Source organism: Archocentrus centrarchus, chromosome 7, assembly GCF_007364275.1.
Source record: "Archocentrus centrarchus isolate MPI-CPG fArcCen1 chromosome 7, fArcCen1, whole genome shotgun sequence".
In the NCBI taxonomy this organism is placed as follows: domain Eukaryota; kingdom Metazoa; phylum Chordata; class Actinopteri; order Cichliformes; family Cichlidae; genus Archocentrus; species Archocentrus centrarchus.
The window spans coordinates 26,827,365-26,844,602 of record NC_044352.1 but is presented as its reverse complement, the minus strand read 5'-3'; the positions used below and the strand labels follow the sequence as shown (position 1 = coordinate 26,844,602).

The 17,238-nt window shown below is 38.4% G+C and overlaps 1 protein-coding gene across 4 annotated transcripts in view; it reads left to right on the top strand.

Annotated features, from left to right (window-relative positions):
* The window catches only part of LOC115783588 (oxysterol-binding protein-related protein 2-like), a 32,704-nt gene extending 15,973 nt beyond the window's left edge, over positions 1–16,731 (top strand). For 3 of the 4 annotated variants that reach the window (XM_030734484.1, XM_030734480.1, XM_030734482.1), the window contains exons 2-14: positions 5,315–5,696; positions 8,113–8,239; positions 8,769–8,844; positions 8,980–9,114; positions 9,411–9,508; positions 9,608–9,790; positions 9,947–10,054; positions 10,689–10,778; positions 11,028–11,148; positions 11,612–11,737; positions 11,835–11,958; positions 12,260–12,350; positions 13,182–16,731. In XM_030734484.1, the coding sequence (XP_030590344.1) occupies positions 5,660–5,696; positions 8,113–8,239; positions 8,769–8,844; positions 8,980–9,114; positions 9,411–9,508; positions 9,608–9,790; positions 9,947–10,054; positions 10,689–10,778; positions 11,028–11,148; positions 11,612–11,737; positions 11,835–11,958; positions 12,260–12,350; positions 13,182–13,284 (1,419 nt within the window). In that variant the 5' untranslated portion in view covers positions 5,315–5,659 and the 3' untranslated portion in view covers positions 13,285–16,731. Of the gene's footprint in view, positions 1–1,604; positions 1,705–5,314; positions 5,697–8,112; positions 8,240–8,768; positions 8,845–8,979; positions 9,115–9,410; positions 9,509–9,607; positions 9,791–9,946; positions 10,055–10,688; positions 10,779–11,027; positions 11,149–11,611; positions 11,738–11,834; positions 11,959–12,259; positions 12,351–13,181 lie in introns of those variants that run through there. The other variant, XM_030734481.1, reaches the window with a different exon arrangement.
* Positions 16,732–17,238: the final 507 nt, after the last annotated feature.

Here is a 17,238-nt window from a genome sequence, read left to right as displayed (position 1 = left end):
TTTGAGCCAGTGTTGTCTTGACTGCAGGGACTTAGCAAAATGTTGGTAACATGCTACCTCTTGTTGCTTTTAAATACAAAATAAAAGTAGTGTAGTTGTTCTGAGACTTGGTTTTGGCTCGGGGCTAGAAGCATTATGTAATGAGATTAGGTTTAAACTGGCTGTAATACAGTTTGATCAATTGCAGGCTGAATACTGAGAGGTCCACATATAGTTTTATACTCAATAGAACTTTGCAACCAAGACAGCCTGCTAGGAAACGAAACAGGAAATGTTGGATAAATTCTTGCAAAGTTAATGATTCATAGTATTAATGAATTTCATTTGAAATAAACAAGACCTCCACTGTCAAAGTTAAATATAGTAATTAACTTTACAGTTTCTTGGGCCAGTATATAAACGCAGGACCTGCAGGTCCACATTTATTCCTTTCTGTGTGAGAACTAGGTTAGTTTATTGCATCAAGTCAATAATGCAGTTATATTACTGATGACAGACTCTATCACAACAGCACACTAAATGTGTTGTTTGGCAGTCTCTTCTTCTTCCTGTACTGTGTGCTGTAGTTCAGCTAGGAGGATGCTAAGTGTGCTCATTTCTGATGTTCAGTTATTATTTTAGATCTTAAGAAAGCTTCACTGAAGCATATTTATTCTGCTGATGAAGATTATAATACAGCAGCAGAACGACTGTAAAATGGCCTGAGTGTTGCATGAAATGTTTAATCTCGTGCATTCATGCAAATTATATGTTCAGTCATATTTGCTCTATTCACGGATGTATAGGTAGGGAAAATTTGCTTTTTGTCTGCCATTCTGTTGCTGTATAGCATGGGTATTGTTTCTAAGATTCAGTGGTCAGGACTGGGGACAAAAAAAAAAATTGACATGAAGACAGCAGCATGTCCTTTAATTGCCAGTTTTGTTCAGAATGTGAAGTTTGGATTATTAAGGTTTATTTAACTAAAACATAAAAAAATAATTTAGTTATGATTTGTGACTGTACAGAGAACTTGTTTAACTTTCAATTTAGAAGTGCTTTAAGGTAATATTTGTTGTAACATTATGTTTACATAGCTTGGCAGAATGCACAGAAATATGCGTGATAAGGATTATCACAGCTGTGACTATGACTCCCTTTAGAAAGTGGGGAAGTGGTGTTTTCTTTTGTCACATTTTGGATAGACAGATTTCCTCCAGTTGAGATTCCAAAATTTCCTGCTTAACTTATGATTTGGGAGTTTCCTAGTTTATGTGATTTGCGAGGCCACAGGAAATATCATTTCTAGATCTCTTGATATCAGCTGATAACAACTCCCTTTCAAAGTGGAATTTCTTTCTTTTCTTTGTTTTGTTTTTGTTTGTTTTGAAGATGCTGGTATAAACAATTTGAGCAAAATGAGGGAAACAGCTTTTTAATCTGGATTTCACTGAAGCCAGCCCTTCACTAGTTAAAAGAAGTGCAGGGTTGGACACAACCCTAACAGGTAGGATATTTGAATACTAGTTTATCATCCATTCTATCCACCTTATCAATTGTGGACGCCAAGGCCAAAGTTCATTTTTGTGCTGAAGGCATTTCTCTGGCAAAGGTAAAATCCACCCACTGTGTAGAACGAGGCAAAGTGAGAGGACAGGAAAGCGAGAATAAGACTAAACATGGTATTTTATCTTCAAAATTGGTCAACTGTATGAAACCCTGCAGGTATGTAAAGATTTTATGTCTTTGAGGCAGTACACCATTATTCAGTAAAAGTCAGGGCTGTTGCACTGTATTACATAAACCTTGCTCTGTGCTCCCATACTAATATTAATTATAGAAATATTTCAATAAGCAGGAAGTGGGTAGAGGGGAATTTAGTTTTACTGTTTAGATATATTCACTAGTTTGCATTAGTTTTTGTTTGGCTGGCTTAGGGTGTGTAAATATTAAGATTGCAATTTTTTTTTTTTTGGTCCAATTCAGATTTTTTTTCCCCTCCTAAGTATGACCTGTTGATATAGATTTTTGCCTATTCTGATTTCATTTCTGTGAATAACAGCAAAAACAAGAAAAATAAACTTCTTAAATGCAAAATAGTATTTTCATAATAAAATATATTAATAAATTTTACTATTTCCATCAAACTGCAGTAAGTTTAAGGCTCTTCTCTCGCTGAAACAACTGAAAAAAGTGCTTTGGTACTGGAAAGACGTAAAGAGGAAAATGAGTTGTTTTACACCCACCATCATTTTCCAGTATGTTTATAAATTCAGCAGATAACAGGACATTGACCTTATTCATTTTAATTTTGTCCATAATTTTCCTTTTAAACAGATGAAACAATTTTCTATGACTATGGAGCCGTAGTTAATATCCTAGACTAGTTATAGTTAAGGTACGATATAAGCAAAATCTCATATTGTGATACAAGTTGTCTAATATCCCAATAATATTTATCACAGTATATTATATTTTCTGTAAATTCAGTGAATTTGTATAGTGACTAAATAGAAAGGGCCGTTTCTTTTGTTTACTTTTAAAATGATGTACTCAAAAATGATTGGTATTTAGAACACTTGGGTAAATGTTTAAATAATAATGTAAAAAAAATTAATGTATAAAATATAGTGGCAATGGCGGTGGCACAGTGGGTAGGTGCTCGCCCTGCAGCCGGAAGGTTGCAGGTTTGAGGCCCTGTCCCTGCACTGCGTTGTGTCCTTGGGCAAGACACTTAAACCACATTGCCTAACGGTAGCGCCGGTCTCTGGCTGCATGACCGCAGATGCTTGTCTCTGGATGAGTGATCTGAAAGCATCATTTCGTTGTGTGCCTTGCGCACAATGACAATGAGTTGAATCTAACATCTAACATGAAACACTTCATAAACAAATTCAATTCAATTTTATTTCTATAGCTCAAGACGACTTATTATATTGCTGTAAATGGTGTATTCTACAACACCATAAAATAAATGATAGACTATATCAGCATATTTCATTGAAGACCCTACAATAATAGAGAAAAATCCAACCAAAAGGTGATCCCCTATGAGCAAGCGTTTGGCAACAGTAGCAAAGAAACTCACGCCTGCCTGGGCTTGCTCACCTAGTGTTAGTTTTGGGATGGTCCTGATAAGCAGGACATGGCTAGAGGGGAGTTCAGTTTTACTGTTTAGATTTATTTATTGGTATTTTTTTGTATATATTTTTTTTTATTTTAGTAAATTTGTTGCTTCGATGCTTTGTTTGAACTCTGCAGTGCTCAGGTGTCACTGTATAAACGGAGGGTTTCACCTGCATTGGCAAGTTCTCCGTCGCTGTGACAGATTTCCATCATTTGGAAAAAATTACCCTTTAACACCGAGTGGATCATCGATGACACGTCTTTCCACACCTCCACAGCTCTCTGTGTGTGTGTGTAGGTGTGTGTGCGTTGTGCTCGCTGTGCTGAGAATTTCAGTTGTTAGCTACTGGAACTGATCACTAACACCACAGTTTGCTAGCGGGCGCCACTATTAACACTAGCGATCGTTAAGTAACGACCGCTGTTTGTTCTGTGAGCTACAGAAGTTAAAATATGCAGATGAACTGTTAATAAGACAAAAATATTTCTTATCCAATTACTCGATTAATCGACAGAATGCTCAGTTACTAAAAGAATCAATAGTTGCAGCCCTAGTGTAAATATTGTGTGTGTGTGTGTGTGTGTGTGTGTGTGTGTGTGTGTAACTCTGCTAATGGAAGATGTCAGCTAGATTACATGTGCCACATTACTGTTGAAAATAATGATTGAAAAGCAAATTTTTCATGTGGCTGTGTTATTCTGTCACCTTTGTAAGTCAAAGGGGCCAACTTAGTTTTCACGTCAGTCTGATTTTCTAGTCCTGACGTTTAGAGCCCTTTGTGTTAAGATAAGGTAGATAATACCTGGATTCAGGCCCCTGTTTACCTACTCCTGAGCCACTGCTAGAAACATTGAATCAGTGTGTGAGTCAACATTTGTCGTGTGGGGAGTGTCATTACAATGACGATGTTTCATGCCATGGTAATGCTAAGACCAGGCACATGTTGTAGTGGTGGCAAGAATTAGCTGATAAAATGTGTCGCCATGAAAAGTGTTCTGTGTCACTGTGACTAAGAACTTACGTAGCAGAACATTTGTGATTGTGGTCCGCCACAGCACAGTGAACTGATTCCTTTCAAATATTAAAATATACACTTTAATGCTAACTAATTTCCACACACATTGACCCTTTGACATCACGTGTGTGTTCTGTGTGATGTATTAAATTGGAGTTTCAGCCTGCGAGTGAGCTGGGTCCACTTTTCCTGACATTATACAGAAGGATGTACATGATTAACATCATTAACGCCAGCTCAATCAAAGGCTAGATCATAAGTGTTTAAAGTGTGTTTGTTGTGATTTGGTGCTATATAAATAAAATTGAATTGAATTGAAGTTGCTAATCAAATGCAACTTTTTTTTTTTTTACTTCTTTGAAATTTGAAGGCCATGCTATAGTGATTGTTCACTGAGTTCACTGCTATTGTGAAAAACTGATTACAAGTAATTTTGAATTGGGGAGTTAAAGGTCATTCTGGGTCTTGCTTTTAAACTGGGTGAAGCTAATGTACCAAGCAGAGGGTAACAAAGACCCAGAATGCCTGTGACAGTGGTGTCCCGATTATGTAACTACTGAACTAGAAACTGCCCACTGTTTTCACGCATTAAGCCATGATGGACAAAGTTGTTACTCAGACAGAATAAGCAGATTTTCAGCGGGTAGCACAGATGGTTAGACCCACTGTAAAGAGTGTTAAGGTAGTCTACTTAACGCAATCTTCTCTGCACGTTAGTTTTGTTTTTGAAGGTTATCATTTCACTGTTGGTCCAGAAAAGGAAGGCCAGCTCAACTTTGATTTCTCAGGCGTCAGTTTGTAGCTTGACATTGCCATTTCTTTGACTGAAAATGACTAGTTGAGCTAGTTGCTCCTACACAGTATTAAGCCAGTTAAGTAGAAACTCTTTGGGATAAATGGCCATGGGAATTTCAGTTCTAAAGTAGATCTGGCAGCATTATTGCAAATATATTACGAGTCCAACAGTACTGTATGCTTACATCCTTAGAATTCATTCAGAGAAGGAAAAAAAAAAATATTATATACATTTTAAGAACAAAACAAAAAACACATTTTGGACATTTGTTGTTCTGTGCTGTCTGGACTTTATTTTTGGTCTCACATTTGTCCCATAGTCAAACAAACAAAAGCCATACTTTTTCATTGATATTCATTGTTTAGTGATATTTTTGTTTGTGTTTTTGTCTCTACAGGTTACTAATTTGCCTGGGTCAACAGAGCCCCATAAACTGAAGTCTGGAATCACATCAGCTGTGTGTTTGCTGTCCGCTAACTAAGCAGCTGATCGGCTCTGATTGACATCTGCTGGTGTCATTCCTCTGAGGACAAACCATCTGCTAAAAATCAGCATAAACCTGTATTTGGGACATTGTCTCGATATCAAAGGGAACAGTGCTCTGTTGTTGTGGTGACGCTCAAGCGAGACCTAGATTGACAGGTCTCTCTCAAGAATAACTCTCCAGGGCAGCCACCAAAAGGAACATGTGCTAGAAGTTCAACATCTGTCCTAAACAACTGGTCAGCTTTGACTCTAGAAGATGAGCAATGAGGATGAGTTCTTTGACGCCGTCACAGGTGAGTGCTCAGTGTGCATATATGATTGTTTATCTGTTTACTCACATTTGCAAATTGATTTTTTTTTCTATTTAAAAACTAAAAAGGTCCTTTAAAGAGAGAAATCTTTGATTTTAGCTTTTTTTTTTTTTAATCATTTTTATTAGGCCTTTTATCATCTCCAGGAATTGGCAACAGTGTTTTTTCTACAAGAGGCTGCCAGTCCTAATTAGATGGTCCATTTTTGTTGTAGAAGCATAATGCTGTCCAATGGAACTTAACCTGCCTTAGTCTGATTAGTTGAATAATTCAGAGGTTGGCTGTCTTGCGGTCATGATCAGTGATGTCAACAGCAGCCTGGAGGGTGTGTGGTTCATACTGGTGCGTATCTGTATTTGCAAAGAAATTTCTTTTAGCAGAATAAGGTAATAGTCCTTAAAGTCAGCAATCATGGGATTTCATGCAGCCTAATGTTAGAGACCAGGTGAGGGTCTGATATCATGCATTGCCTATTTACAGTTACAGAGTTAGAGCCATGGTATTTGGAACCAAATACCTGGAAACTCTGGATAGATGAACTTTGAACAGTTTTCTTTTTTGGACAGATCACCCTAATGTTTAAGAGACTTAATGTCAAAAGATGTAATTTCTCAGGATGAATGAAGTCAGCAGTGCACTGTGCTTAAATATGATGATCATATTGATTCTGAGAAATAAAAGTGTGCAAACACTTTATTGTTGTAGGAAAACTGCATTGCCAGCCACGTGTTTACTTTTAACAACCTGTTTTGTGCAGGGTGATAGGAGGGCAGGCAAGGTGGTGTTCTCAGTTAGTAAATATTAGAATCATCATTTTGCAATCATCACGTTTTTTTTTTTTTAGCCTGTCATGTCTGGCAGTTTTCGCAATCGGAATATGATTCGAATGCGCTGGTGTACCAAACATATTTGCTTTCCCAAGAGTAGCTCTGTAAGTTTTACAATAGGCTACTCTTGTTAGTATGTATTTAGTTATTTTGTATTTTAATTTAATTTTATTTATTTTCACCAGGCCTGACAGGCAGAAAGGAAAGGCTCAATCATCACATGTTGATGAAGAGCCATTGCGATATTGCTGTTATAATTTTAGCAAGTTGTTTCCATGCAGGTATAAATAAAAGATTTGTGTGTGTGTGTGTGTGTGTGTGTGTTGGTCTCCACCTGTCTTTGTGTCATTGTTATGATCACCTTACTAATTTGAGACAGATGCAGAACAGGGCTGATATATTATTCATATCTGTGAGCATCAGGTGTCATCTGTCTCGACTTTAGCCTTTTTTTTTTGTTGTTGTTAATTTGCCATCAAGTTTTTAGTGCAAACTGCACATTAATAAAAATATTAGTACTTTGCTTGGTGATTTTAAATAAATTTTCCATATGAATACTGATCCTTAAATTTTAGCAGTAAAGCATCTTCACAGCAGCTACAGAAGCTTTGAAGACATCATTGGACTGTAGTGTATATGATACATAAAGAGAGATTCTTGAGTATTTAAAGTTTCACAGAATGACAGGGCGTCTCTGACAGCTCTTTTTGGTCAGACTCTTATTTGTGGATCACAAAATTGTCATGTTGTGTTTTTTAATGAGTCAGTTTTATATTGTGCAATGTATTTTGTTTCTCAGGAAGTGGAACTTGCCTTTCACATCATCATTATTATAAATCTGCAAATATTTAGTAATACCAGGTGGAGGCCTTATGTGTCTTTGATTGGTGTATCTAATTTTATGCTTGAAGCTTACCAGATTTCAGAAATGTACATTAGTTGGCTTTGTGTCTCATCATTTATTTTTAGACATATTGCCCCTCCTTCCATATTTTTTCAACATTACATGAAAATCAATTTAGTTTTGACATACGTAATGATGTTAAGACTGCACACGTTACACCTTTAACTTAATACTGACACCCGATTAGGTGTGTTTGCTGAGTAATTATAGTCATTAGTGTATTTTAAGCTGCGGTCAATGCCCCAGCCTGAGTTCCGTACAACTCCACCCTACCATATTAAATGGCAGGTTCACAGGTACTGCTGAAGCCTGTTCCAAGCCTTTCTCATTCCCACACCATCTGCCTTTTTTGTCAAATACACAATCTGTCATTTGGAGCTGATGATGGTGATACAATGGCGATAGCAACATTGGGAAGAGAAGAATATGTAAAATATTTTTATTCACGTCGTCAGTTCTGCATGTTAAACGATGATCTCTTGTGCACTTGTGTGTTAAATGTGGTGCCGAGTGGTTGCACCCATGCTTCCATACGTGAAAAGTTTAGTCAGACCTGGCGTTTACTGTTGCTGGTTCAGGTTTCTTAGTTTACAACAAATGTAAAGAAGACTATATGGTGAGGATGTCGTAGTTTTCTTTGGATGTCACATCTCTTTTTCTCCCACAGGCCTGGAATCGGACGAGTCGTACGAGGGGCTGTCGGAGGCCAGTTTCAAAGATGCACAAGGGATTGACAGCAGCAGCCAGAAGAACAATGGATCAGTCCCACAGGAGAATGGCATCAAGAAACACAGGTACTCCTGCATTCCTCATCCACATTCCATCTGCTGTGTGTGCACTTATATATTTGTGAATGATGTCTTGGTTAGAAACTATTTGAAGTCTCCTACTGAAACTAGTTGAATATTTTGTGCAGGATCAAAATTTGTAATGACTGGGTTTATAATACAAAACTCAGACACAGAAAGGCAAAAGGCAGTGTGCTTAACAAGCAGTCCTTATTTTTTTGGTGCAGTAGTTTAGATGTGTTATAAAAATCTAATTTAAAAATAATGAGTGTAAAAAAAAAAACCCATACAAGTATGGTGTGGACTTGCTGGTTTACTTGTATTAATTTCAAGACATCAGTGGAAAACTACCAGGAAGAAATTTTAGGATAGTTTGATGAACGTTGTTCCTTTGAACAGTCCTGAGATGAATTGTTTGTTAATGGCTTTGCATTTGCTTGTTCTTATCTACATGCGGCATTTCTGTATCTTCTGGCCTGAACACACAATCCCTTTGTCTGCAACCTTGGATTTTTCTTTTTTTTCTTGATTTCAGGACGGCTCTCCCTGCGCCCATGTTTTCCAGAAACAATATCAGTGTCTGGAGTATCCTGAAGAAATGTATTGGATTGGTAAGGACCTGCTGTTTATCAATGTTTTGGCTGCTGTGAGACAGTGATTTCAGTTTTATATTCTTTTATTCGCCAGCTTTCATTTGGTGGGATCATGGTAGAAAGCCAGTTGTGTGTTTTTGTGTACTTTAACAGGAACTGTCCAAGATCACGATGCCCATTGCCTTCAACGAGCCTCTGAGCTTCCTGCAGAGAATCACAGAATACATGGAACACACTTACCTCATCAACAGAGCCTGCTCACTGTCCGACTCTATAGACCGCATGCAGGTAGGTCATCTGCATAGATCTCTGTTGTAAACTCTGGACAACGAGGAACACATACACTGCAATAGTGCAATAGTAGAGCACTTAAATAATAAAGTGATAAATAGAATTTTTTTTTGGCACATATATCTTTAATAGAGCCTTCTTCTTTCGGCTGCTCACTTTTGGTCTGCTCCTCCATCTCACCCTATCCCTACCATCCTCCCCTGTTACACCAACAGACATTTAGGGTAATGTGCACCATATTAAAGAGGTGACTTACACACGTACTGACTTGGTTTATAATTGTTTGTGTTTAGGCAGTAGCTGCTTTTGCTGTGTCAGCGGTTGCATCCCAGTGGGACAGAACTGGAAAGCCTTTCAATCCTTTGCTGGGAGAGACCTATGAACTTATCAGGTACATTATTATTATCATTATTATTTTTTTTAATTCAAGTAAGGTCACCTTGTCTTATCAGTTAACTTTCCTCTCTCTTTACACCCCGGCCTCTTACAGAGAGGAACAGGGTTTCCGACTAGTATCCGAGCAGGTATCCCATCATCCTCCAGTGAGCGCATTCCATGCTGAGAGCCTGGCTGGGGATTTTGTCTTCCACGGCTCCATCTACCCTAAACTGAAATTCTGGGGAAAGAGTGTTGAAGCAGAGCCTAAAGGGACTATCACACTAGAGCTACTCAAGTTAGTCACTTAAAATGTTTGTGTGTGTTTATTTACTTCAAATCCAAAAACCAGTACTCATCACGTTTTCTTCTCTTTTCACCTTTCCCTCTTCAAACTTCCGTCTTCATTCTTATGTTTTCCTTCCTTCCCTTTTTTCCTGCTATTCTCATCCAGGTACGGGGAGGCATACACATGGAGCAACCCTAACTGCTGTGTGCACAATGTCATCCTGGGCAAACTGTGGATAGAGCAGTATGGCACAGTAGAAATCATCAACCACAGGTATTTAAACGATGCATGCACAAGTTATCATCTACTTATCAGACAGAACTAGTTACTAATAGACGTGTTTAACCTATATTGACCCTGATGCTGCTTTTTAATGGAGTAAATGATTGCAGTCATGTTCAAATAAAGCACCGTAAATCTGACAAACGTAAACCCACAGAGCTGTTCACTCTTCCTGCCGTACACCTTCCTTGTTTAGTCTAATACTAGACACCAGCCTGTTTACTCTCTCTGTGGCTTCTCAGGCAAACAGCCTCTCTTTCAACATTTATTTATCCAGGGAGGCAGCGCAAACCTTTTATTATCCTCCACTCTAAACGCTCTGTGTCTTCACAGAGTTGTACAGATTCATCTCAAGAGCTGTGAAGTAGTCACAGCTTACCGGTTACACTTGAAGTACCTTGCTTGGAAAATACAGACTAACTGCTGTCAAAGCAGCAGGGTTTGAACATGAATCTGTTATATACAAATATTCATACAAAGTGATGCATATGATATAAAAGTTTAATTGCATAATACTGAAAAGTCCACCACCTTATATCAAATAATGTTGCCGTGTCTGTTTATTTCACTGTCTGCCAGTGAAGAGATGTTAATTGGCTCTTGTCTCATTTTTTTTTTTCTGTAGCACTGGAGACAAATGTGTGTTGAATTTCAAGCCCTGTGGGATGTTTGGCAAAGAGCTGCACAAAGTGGAGGGATACATCCAAGACAAGAGGTTTGTGTTGACTCTTACACTGGTTTGTCACCTACAGTGTGAATCTTGAGATTGTTTTTCTGCATTCTAACTTTAAAAAGTTGGCATAATGATATGGTTCTTGTTTTCTCTCATTTTCAATTGTACTTTCTTCTCCTATTCTTCACTTGTTCCTCTTTATCCGTTTTCTGCCTTTTGCCTGTTCATCTTGCTCCTCTTTCTATCACATCTTCTACCTCTTGTCTTTCTTTTCTTTCTCTCTCTCCCCAGCAAAAAGAAACTTGCTGTTATCTATGGGAAGTGGACTGAATGCATGTGGAGCGTCGACCCTCAGGCCTACGAGGCAAACAAGAAGTCAGAGAAGAAAGGAGACAACAGGAAGCAAAAAAATGTAAGAACTATTGTACATTGCTGTATCCTAATATTTTACATCTGCAAAACAGCAGAGTGTATTACTTCTTGAGAGTTGAGAGTTTATTTTTTATAACTGCTGTCACGACTTTGGGGTTAGTCCCATTTATTCTTTTACTACTTCTGTCTTGATTTCATGTTACTGTCTACAGCATTCTGTGTGGGCTTATTCAGGTAAACCAACATGCTTGCGTAGATCAGTGCAGACATTTTTCAGCTTTTTTCCTTTAGTCTGCTCATTTATTTGTAGTCATGTAGCTCCAAAATGCATAGCTGGTTTGGAGATGCTACAGAAATAAAAACTTATCCTGACAGAAGCTCTGATACCAGTGGTAGCTGTATGTAGCTACACTATTCATGAGTAATTTCTCCTGTGATGTAAGGTGTATTTTTCCTCTTCCTATTTTGGGACCAGTAGTTACAGTGAGTTGTATCATTCCCAGGAGGAACTCGAGGGCGCGGAGAACGATGATGCAGATGATATGCCCGAAGTCCAAGAGACTGTGTCTGTCGTACCAGGAAGCACTTTGTTGTGGAGGATAGACTCTAGACCAGCACACTCTTCTATGGTATAAAAAGAATTGCTACACATCCTTATAGACAGCACAGAACACACACACCCACACACACTCGCTCAGCAGCTTTTATTCTGTCTTTGTTTCCCAGATGTACAACTTCACAAACTTTGCAATGTGTCTCAATGAGCTGGAGCCGAGTATGGAGGCCATCCTGCCTTCCACCGATTGTCGCTTCAGGCCTGACATCAGAGCAATGGAGAATGGCAACATGGGTAATTACATTTTGTCTTATCAAATGTGAATGTGTCTTTGATGGAACACACAGTAACTTGTTTTCCAGCTGCACTATGCAAAAACAACACCGATAAACTGCAACTATGTGGACGTTTCAGCTGACATTTAAAATATTCTCGCTGTGAAAGGGAGAAAAACACCAACAGACAAAAGAAATCACAAAAATGTTTACTGTGATAAATGTTGCTGAATGCAAAGGATTGGCAATAATAAGTCGATGCTTCCACCTGCTGGATGTCTGTGGTATTGTGCCAGTTCAAACCTTTTGTTCTTGTGCAGATGAGGCCAGTATAGAAAAGGAAAGACTGGAGGAGAAACAGAGAGCTGCCAGAAAGGAGAGAGCCAAGACAGATGAGGAGTGGTCTACTAGGTAGGAAACACACACATGCACTCACTTCATTTTTCTGTTGTAACCTTTACAAGACCTTTTATAATATAAAAGTAAAGAAGTCAACATGATGAAAGCTGTAAAACTGCAATATGCATCATCTTACAGAAGTTTAAAAACCTCTTAATGCTGTTAGATGTTACTTATGTGTCGCCTCACAAACTGTGAATAGTGAAGAAAAAAAAAACTTAGCATACAATTTACTGTGATACCCTGTTAAAAAATATTATGTACATAATTGACATAATGCGCTAACTTCCTTTTTTTTTGGGAGGGGGGGTGCTGATAAGGTCAGTTCAACTGTCATTCTGTTTATTTAATATGAAGTGACCAACATCCGCTTAACTTGTCAGACTGGAAACAGGGAAACGCCGTAACTGGTTCTGTGTAAACGTGAGAAAAATCAGTTTAGTGAGCTTTAAATGTGCAGGGAAGCAATATTTTATTTGTTTATGCCATATGAAAACTGAAGCTTATGGGGAGCAGTTCATAATTTTGTGTTTCTGATCTACTTGAGACGTGAAACACAGTCATAAACAGAACTGAATAATTATAGGAGCTGCGGGCTGAAGGCGCACACACAGAGTTGTTTAGGTCACATTGCAGAGTGCTGCAGTGACAGGAAAAGCAGGTGGAAAACAATACACAGAATTCTCGGAGGCCCATATCCCTGAGCATTTCTTGTTGGAGTAGCAGTCACCAAGTTGCTATAAAGGGTTAGTTGTGTAAATTATATAAAGAAACCAATAACATGCTGAAAACCAGAGTCCTGGTAAATCCCTACAGCAGTGTAAACTGTGTTTTATCTTTTAGGTGGTTCCACATGGGCACCAATCCATACACAGGCTCCCAGGATTGGATCTACACTGGTGGCTACTTCAACAGGAACTACCAAGACTTGCCTGATATCTACTGAATGCCCGCTAGCCTTCATCCTCCTCCTCCTCCTCCTCCTCCTCCTCCACCTCCACATCTGTAACCTGCAGTCACCTTCCTGCCATCAGCTGGAGATAAATGATACAAGTCAACACGGGGCACACGCAGCTTAAATTTGAAATACTTGCAAAGAAGCCGAACGCTCGTCACCTGCTGTCTGCCGAGTCTTCAGTGAAGCAGTTTTTTTTTTTTTTTTCTTTCTTTCTTTCCCCACTTGGAGGTAATTTACCATCTTCTGCTAAGTCTGACTCCAAACATCAGCAATCATCTCCTGTTTCTCTGCTGCAGCACTGTTTAGAGCACAATGACATTAATTCCTACCAATCCCACCGGCAGAGAGTTGGTAACAGTTAACAATCTCACAGGTCCGTTCTGAATGTTTAACATCTTTGCTGTCAAACTCTGTTCTCTGAGGAACCTCCCGCCAAGACTCTTGATGGCAACATTTAAAAATGTCATAAATAAATACAAGTGAACACATTAACCAAGACCCGATAATCACAGTGATGAATATATGGCTGCAGATGAACAAACCAGTCAACAGGGAATACTCTTTGAACTGAAGATGGATCTTGAGAATGATTTTGTTTATTTGTTTGTTTGTTTTGGAAAAAGTTTAAAGATTTAAACACTTAAAATACTTAAGTATAAGTTATATGCTACTCTAAGGAACAAATAAATGATTAATGATTGTTATATTAGTCAAGACAAATCAAATGCAATCAAGACTTCATTACTGTCCATGTATCCTGAAAACAATTAGTATCTGCTGATACTCGCCAATTATTTGGTAGTTAAAGTTTGATAAAAGCATTAATATGAGTCAAGACAAGTATTAGAAACCATGTTTCTCAACAACAAAACTGAACTGAGAACAGAAAAACAAAAGCAACTAATGGTTTCTGATTTCAAATTAAGTGCCGCATGAATAACTCTGAATTACTTTGCTTCACACAAGTGCAGATATTCCATTACCCGATACGTGCATCTCGAGTTTGAAATGCTGAGTTCTCTGAATTCTTGTGCATTTGAAGTGTGCGTTTACACCTCCACAGGCAGGTCAGCAGTCAGGGTTTAGCACTCACACCAGTTGAGTTTTCCCACGCGAACGTGTGACATGAAAGGATAAATCCTGCTGTTCTGCAGCTGCTTGTGAATGAAGCTATTGTTCAGTGGTTTTCTTCTTAAACAGTGAGCTAAAAATACGTCCAAAATGCTAGAAGTAAATGTAACAGTAAGAATATGTGTACATCCATTACGTAAACCAGTTTATTCATGCATACAAACTCCTTGAACCACATTAACAGGAGAAGAAGCTTTTTCTGTGTGAGTGATTGTTAGAAAATACGAACCTAAAGGATTATTATTAATCTCACTATTGTCATAGAAGAAACTCATGCCAGCGTAATGGAGTATAAAATTCAGCTCTATGGAAGGATTGGACGGATGATTAACGGACCAAAGTCAGGAGGATCTGGGCATCACCTGCAAACTGTCACAGACATAAACAGGAAAAACCACAGTAAAGCAGACAGACCAGAGTAACTCATGTCAGGAGACAACAAAACGCCCACAGAAGATGCAGCAGTGATTGTAGTCTATGTCTGTGCAGCCTGTTTCTTACACTTCTGTGCAGAGCAGAAACACTGCGTCCTAAAAGGTTTCAAAAAGAGACCTTTTTGGGATGTCGGAAGAAATTGAAATCCTTCCCTTTGACTTGTATTAAGATCAACAGCAGTGTGACGCTACATTAATTATTCATTTCATCTTCACTGAGCAGGACTCAAGTTTCCCTTCAGATTTAGCGGGACGAGATCAGAGTGGATGACGGCCACGATGGGTTTTTCCTGCAGGTTTATGGCGTTCTGTTGCTGTGCTGGGGTTTTATTAAAAGATGGAAGTTTTTTAAACATCGTACTGCTTCGATTCAAACACTTTGCTTTGCTCTCGCGGTCTAAATTTATGTTTTGATGTGGCTCTTAATGTAAAACCGTAGCTCAAGTCACACTATAGCTTTGATTGAATGATAAATGTAGAATAAACGGGTTCCAGCCCTCACGTCTGCGTACTAACTTAACGTCATAATACACACACTTTATTTTATTTGACTACATTGCGACAGATGCGATCTGCTGAGGTTGAACCCCGCCCAGTACAATGTTCATCGGGAATTTAACTTTTTAATCTCGTTTCGTTTAGTTTGAAATCACGTTTTCAGCCGAGCGTTTAGTTTGCAGCACCGACCCTATGCAACGTTTGCACCTCGACACAAACGGCACGTGTCTGATCTGTTGTTGTACAGCAGCTTTACGTTCCCCTCACCCGCAGCGACACACAAAACACGCACGCGTTGTTCAGCTTCTCAGCTTGAATAGCGAGACGCATCTTGATATATTGAATTCGCCGCCCTAGTTAAATACATTCCAGATGATTGAGAACTTGTTGAACTACTTGTCACTACAGGTAGCTGTGTTGTTACATCTTTAACTTTAACTTTTCATTTGTATTGTTGTTGTTTTAATAAATGGATTTAACATGTCATGCTTAGTGCCTGGACTTGTCAGATTTCCATTTTTAACTCGTGTGTTATTTATGATGTTTTATGGAAAAGTGTCATTTTCCTTTTTTTTTTTTTTGTTGTTTTTGTAGCAAAATCGTCTCCTAATGCCTCCGTTTCACTTAAGAAGGAGCCGAGCGTCTAATCAGGGCTTGAAGCAAACATCATTCACCAGCTGAACACTGGCACCTTTGACTGTGGCTGTTACATTTGTCTGATTTACTGGCCAGTACAGTATCTTAAGTAGACTAGTTGTTGAATTGATTGCGAACATTTTCTTTTTTTGACTGGTTAAATTCACAAAGACAATCCAGAGTCTCATTAATTTCATTCACAAAACAAAAAGCGAACACTGCTCCAGCTGCAGAAGCCTGAATTCAAACACATCAAATCCAAATCCAAATCTTGGTCATTTTTTTACTGTAAAGTACTATTAACTGGCACAAACCGACTATTAAACATATGTAACTGTCACATTCATCAGTGCTGGTTCAAGCTCTGCCTGTTATACGACTAATACACGTTATTTAACTAATTCTAGGATTTTATGTTGCTTTGACTGTTGGTTCTTTCTATTAAGAAAATGTTTTCTGTTGAATTTAATTTCTCTTGGACCGTGTCATGTGATTGTCGATGTAATATATGTGTACAAGTGTTGCACAGAGGTAATCACAAGCAAAATGGCATATTTGTGCAATTGATTTTATTTTTATAGTATTTAAACAGTTTTTGGTGACAACCAGATGTCTTATTTTGAAGTTTGGGGGGGGCTATAAGGGGTTGTACCATACTGTGGACTGCTTGTTAGATTCTATGAATGGGGGAAATGTCTACTAATAAAACCCTAATGTCAGTTTTGGAGCCTGTCTGCTTCTTTTTGAATAAGTATTAGTAAGGATTGACTTTGTACTCCTGTGGCTGTTAAGCAGAATTAATGGCTGAGAAAGTTCATTCATTTCTGTGCTGACTGCCAGTCTGGAACTATAAAAGATGGATGTAACCGCCTTGTCTCAGAAATGAAGATGATGCAAAGGTATCTTAAATCTGCGTTCTTTCTAATGGCCTGCAGAAGAAGACGGCAAAAGAAGTATATTTGTATAAAAGTCTGACAAGAAAACCACTGGCAGTACTATATAACTGACAAGTTTGTGTGTTTCCTTGCCATTACTGTACCTACTCCTACGTAATGTTTGTGTAATCAAAGTAAACGTGTGTCATGCTACCCTTACCTGATTTTTTTACCGCACTACAAACTTCTTAAAGTATGTTTAAAAAGAACAAAACAAAATGAATATATCCAGAATACAATACTATTCCCTTTACAGTGAATATTGTTCACAGTCAGTTGCCTTTGTGGAGGTTTGTCCTCGTGAGTGT